This window comes from Octopus bimaculoides, chromosome 16 (assembly GCF_001194135.2).
Source record: "Octopus bimaculoides isolate UCB-OBI-ISO-001 chromosome 16, ASM119413v2, whole genome shotgun sequence".
NCBI classification, from domain to species: domain Eukaryota; kingdom Metazoa; phylum Mollusca; class Cephalopoda; order Octopoda; family Octopodidae; genus Octopus; species Octopus bimaculoides.
The window spans coordinates 37,261,171-37,266,717 of record NC_068996.1 but is presented as its reverse complement, the minus strand read 5'-3'; the positions used below and the strand labels follow the sequence as shown (position 1 = coordinate 37,266,717).

General features: G+C 33.5%; 1 protein-coding gene across 1 annotated transcript in view; it reads left to right on the top strand.

The window, feature by feature from the left end:
• LOC106867811 (synergin gamma) overlaps positions 1 to 5,536 on the top strand; it is a 269,410-nt gene extending 263,874 nt beyond the window's left edge. The window contains exons 19-22 of the mRNA XM_052973491.1: positions 5 to 61; positions 2,644 to 2,700; positions 4,217 to 4,308; positions 5,072 to 5,536. Of these exons, the coding sequence (XP_052829451.1) occupies positions 5 to 61; positions 2,644 to 2,700; positions 4,217 to 4,308; positions 5,072 to 5,314 (449 nt within the window). The 3' untranslated portion in view covers positions 5,315 to 5,536. The remainder of the gene's footprint in view (positions 1 to 4; positions 62 to 2,643; positions 2,701 to 4,216; positions 4,309 to 5,071) is intronic.
• Positions 5,537 to 5,547: the final 11 nt, after the last annotated feature.

The following is a 5,547-nucleotide window of genomic DNA, read 5'->3' as shown; positions in this document are numbered from 1 at the left end:
AGTACATCGTGTGTGTGCAATGAAGTAATTAAGTCATGCCAAGGAGCTGACTACATTATGGGTGAGTTATAATTTCTCACAGCAACCCTTTACTCTTCAAACTTTCATGGTAACTCTTGAAAACTCTTAGCTTTTTTTTTGTGTATTTTTAATTTAAATCCATTTTTTTCCCCCATATTTTTGAGTGTTAGATATTGGCTTTTAAAGTTTTTACTTCAGTTTTCCATGTGTACAATGACAGGTGAAATGGTTCATCTAGTTGACATCCAGTTGCTTTAAATGTTAACCTGTTTAATCCTTTAGCATTTAAATTGGCCATATTCCCCTAAAAATTCTACCTGTTTTATGTTCAAACTGGCCAGATCTGGCCTTTCACACCTACCCTACAACGTTGTTCAAAAACTAAACAACCATCGGAAAGTCAAGCCTATAAGATAATGCATTACTAATTTAAAACAAGGTAAATAAATAAACATTAACCCTTTAGCATTCACATTATTCTGCCAAATATAATGCTTATTTATTCACACTGTTTTGAATTAACCATAGATTGTCTCACAGCTTCAAGACTTCAATGATGTGATAGTAGTTTTTTTAGAATGATATCCTTGGGTGGGTGTAAGAGGCTGGGTCTGACTAGTTTGAACATGAAACAAGTAGAATATTTGGGTCAGATAAGGCTGGTTTAAATGCTAAAAGGTTAAATTTGAAAGAGTAATTACTGTTAAAGGGTTACAACAGAGTTTTTCAAACTGGGTCGCAAGATAAATAAAATGGGTTGTGATGAAAAAGAAGGAAAGAAAAAATGCAAGTGGGTGCAAAGTGCAGAATATAAACCAGCATTTTTCAAACTGTGGATCCTGACTCTTCAGTGGGTTGTGAAATAAATAAAAAGGGTCGCAACAAAAAAGTTTGAAAAACACTGAATTGAACCATTTTGACACCTACAAAGACAGCCCTAGATTCTCTGATATTCACTTCCTATTTTAATGTGATCTAAATTAAATTAAAAACCTATCAGAAGCTCATGTTAATTTTGTATTCCAAACATCAGTTTAATAATGACAAAATTATTTTACTGAATTCTTCATTATTTTCAAAATTCACTGAAACAAGATAGCATAATTCAATAGAAATATGGTACAAAAAAAGGGTTAAAATTTTAAAACCATTTTCATGCTTGTATGGCCATTATCTTGGAGTAATTGTTTTGACAAATAGATGTGAATCTTACTTCTGTCCACTCAGCCATAATATAAAGTTGATCTGAAAATGCAACAAGTAACCAAAGCCTTTTGATATACAGCTCGGTTTAACAACATTAATTCATCCTTACAAACATTGAGAAAGATTTACTGTTTCAAGCACTTGTACCAGATCACCTCCAATTTCCTCCATATTAGGGTAGCTGTTTTTTTTTAACCTGCAGATGTTCAGACTTTTTTTTCTTTTTCATTGTCACCCACATCAACCCTGTCTGTTTGAGAGGTGGCCCTAGAAACGGTGTGGTCACTTCTTTTTCTTGTAAATAACTTACTAAAAAAAAACAAAAAAACTGCCATTGAATCTTGTTGATGTTACATGCTGAGCTTAAAATCCCACCAAGATCAACTTTGCCCTTTTGTCTCTTCATGGTTGATAAATATCGGCCAAGTACTTGAATCGATGTATCTGACTCCTTTTTCCCTAGCATTGTTGGCCTTGTGCAAAAAAACAAAAATGGAAATTGAAACAATTTGCGTGGCACCTTGGGCAAGTGTCTTCTACTATAGCCTCAGGCCGACCAAAGCTTTGTGAGTGGATTTGGTAGATGGAAACTGAAAGAAGCCCGTCGTATATATGTATGTATGTATATGTTTGTGTGTCTGTGTTTGTCCCCTCAACATCGCTTGATAACCGATGCTGGTGTGTTTACGTCCCCCGTAACTTAGCGGTTCGGCAAGAGAGACCGATAGAATAAGTACTAAGCTTACAAAGAATAAGTCCTGGGGACGATTTGCTCGACTAAAGGTGGTGCTCCAGCATGGCCACAGTCAAATGACTGAAACAAATACAAGAATAAAAAGAGTTGATTCTGTTTAATTTAAAATAAGAAATTAATAAAAATTATTCCTACTTATAACAATTATTTCTAATCCATCTTTTCAGTGTTCAAAGAAGACATATTTAACATAATTATCATTGTAGGTGCAAGTGCAGCTGTGTAGCAAGAAGTTTACTTCCCAATCACTTGGTTTTGGGTTCAGTCCCACTGTGTGATACTGTGGGCAAGTGTCTTCTGCTATATCCTAAAGCTGACCAAAGCGTTGTAAGTGAATTTGGTAGATGGAAACTGAAAAAAAGCCTGTCATTTGTGTATTTGAGTTTGTCCCCCACCACTGCTTGACAACCAGTGTTTGTTTGTTTACATCCCTGTGTCATAGTAGTTTAGCAAAAAAGACTGACAGAATAAGTACCAGACTTTTAAAAAAATAAGTACTGATGCCCATTTGTTCAATTAATATCTTTTGAGCTGCAGTCCAATAATTGAAACACATAAAAGATTAAGTAAAGATCACTCTTATGCTTTATATTAACAGATATGTAATAAATATTTCTCCTGGTTCATCAATGAGCTTGACATATTTTCATTGTTATTTTCAGCTATTATTGAAATTTATCGAGTTGTCTGTAAAATAACAGTTACAATGAGAATGTCAGGTAAATTCTCTTCCATATTTTTTTCTTATTTTAATCTTCCATATATGTTCTTATATTTAAGAGAATAAAAGAGACCATCATCATCATTTAATGTCTGCTCTCCATGCTGGCATGGGTTGGATGGTTTTTATAGCTAGATGCCTTTCTTAATGCCAATCAGGAAGCTGCTTGATATCAAACCTAATGTTTATAGTAAAAAATCTTGCATTTCCATATTATCAGTTGGCTGCCATAGTGGATCAGGTCTTCTATGAATAGAAGTAATGTGTTGAGCATATTTGTTCCTCTGCAACAATTTGAAAAGAACTTTTTAGTAAAAATAAAAATAAATAGTCCAATGGAGAGGTAGACTGTATTGTGAACTAGTCTTTTCTGTGAAGTCGGGAGTTGTGGTTGATGTAATAATCTTCAACCACATTGCCAAAAATGTTTGCAATATCATTTTCATTACTTTCATTGTCAAAATCTTCCTTGTCCAACGAAGATTCATAAATGTCAATATGATTCGTCCGAAGACAAATCATTGTGTTTTCGTTTATATTTTGTACATCGTCAAGAGTAAAACCTTCGAAGTCAGAATCGCTATTTGTCGACATCATATTGCTTAAAACTAAGATATACACTTCTCTTCAAACATCGCAAGAACCAAGAAGTCTCAAAAATTTCACTGTATTTTTACTTGAATAAAGGCGGGAAAGGCTTTATCTCACATTATCTCAAAGCTACAAGAATTCAGTAATGTGATTTGTATTCTTTTTTAGCAATTTCGGAGAGGATACAGATACAGCCAGATTTGGCCGGTTCAAACAAATAAAGGGGAATAATTTTCGACCGGTTTTGACCGGTCTAAACATTATAGGGTTAAAAAAGAGAATTGGAATTATCATCACTTAAAATTAAATTTTAAAAAAGGCAAAAATATTTTTGTTCTTTTATATTAAGTAAAATCTGTTAGTTTTTTTTTTTTGTTGGTATTACCTAACTAGTCTATAGTAAGCCAACAGCAGTTCTTGCTTTAAGGTAAGTCATTTCTATGATGTTCTAATAAAACTAAATACTTAAAATAACAGTCAGCAGTCCTGCGAAGATCATAACTATCTTCTCCACAGCTGGGGCCTCAGTAAAGCACAACCATTATATTTTATAAAATTTATAGTTGAAAGACATGACAACCTTTCTCATGTTGGTGCCATGATAAAAGACACTTGTTACACTCTGTAAAGGTAGTGATGTTAGAAAGGATATCCATCTGTAGAAACCAAGTGAAAATGAAACTTTTGAGGAAGATGCAGTCCTCCAATTTATTCAAGAGAGTGGTAATGACTCAACCAACACATGCCAACATGAAAAAAGGACATCAGCAGCAGATGATGATGATGATGATAATGATAATGATAATGATAATGATAATGATAATGATGATAATGATGATTTATTTATTTGTTTGTTTTGTTACATTTCAAAGAATTCTTTATCTTTTGCAATGTTTCTGAATTTTTTTCTATTCTACTTTTAGTGCTAACAAATGAACGCCTTGAGACATTACTAAAAGACATTGACCTGGCCTGGAACAATTTGGCAGCTTTTCTCAGTGCCAGTTCTTTATTGGTAAGATATATTTAGCCTTTAATTTTCAATATGTATATATTACAAATGACCTCAATCTGTATCTTAATTACTCTACGTTAACCTGTTAATTTTTGAAGTGTAATCATTGATAGTTATATTTAAAAGGATTGATACCAATCTGTCTTAGACCAGTCCAAACCTACAATACAAACGTCCTGTTTTAAAGTGATCTAACTTCAAACTTGCCATCAAAATTTTAAACCTTGAAATTCCATCTTAATGAAGCTATATTACTGAAACTTTTCATTATTTTAAAAACTAATTGAAACAAAGGCAATGTTTCAACAGAAAATAACAAAAGGGTTAAGTTTGGTATCAAAAACTCTACCAGCCCTTGAACTGGACATCACTGCACTGTTCCAAAGGTCCCAGCTAACCTGTCTAGAGTGAGAACCATGTATTGCTATAGCTTGGGATTAAAGGGCCCACGGGTATTTAATACCTTGCCAGAACATGTGAGTGGTTTACAAGGAGTAAGTGTAGATGTTTTCAAGAAACAACTTGACCTCCTGGTGTCCAAGGTCCCAGATTAACCTATGTCATGATAAGAAACTCAAAAGAGGGTAACAAGAATGGCCAATGAAAAGGTGATAACACTGATGGTACTCCAGCATGGCCACAGCCTTCAGGCTGAAACTTGTAAAAGAATATAGCTTCCAAAAAACTTTTTTAATTAAAACATTTAATGTTTACCATTTAATCTGAAATGAAGATCTTCATTTATTTTCATTTTTCTTTTCAGTCGGAAGTGAGTTCCTTTAATTATACTTCAGCTGTCCTTAAAACTGATGACACAGCTTCTCAGCTGAAAGCTTGTGGTGTATGTCTTCTAAATGTCGATGTTTTCGATCGCATTTCAAATGACAATGAACGAGCTGCAAAACTGACATACAGTGGTCGCCAGTATCATACGACATGCGCCAATTTCTGGGTAAACTGTGTAGATTCCATGTTGCCAGCACTGAAACTGCCTCAACTAATCTGAAGTCAACTGAAAACATTTAGAGGGAACTTTTATTTAAATGTATCTAATTGATCTTAAAAGTCATTAATTTATCTCGTAAATATTTAAAAAAAAAAAAGCAAAACAAAACAAAATACAATTCATTTACTTTGAAAAGTGTATTGTAAACAGATAGGTGACCTTTGATTCAATCAGCTGTCTCCAGAGTAGAAGAAAGAAAAAAAAAAAAACATTGTTATTGAATTGAAAGAAAA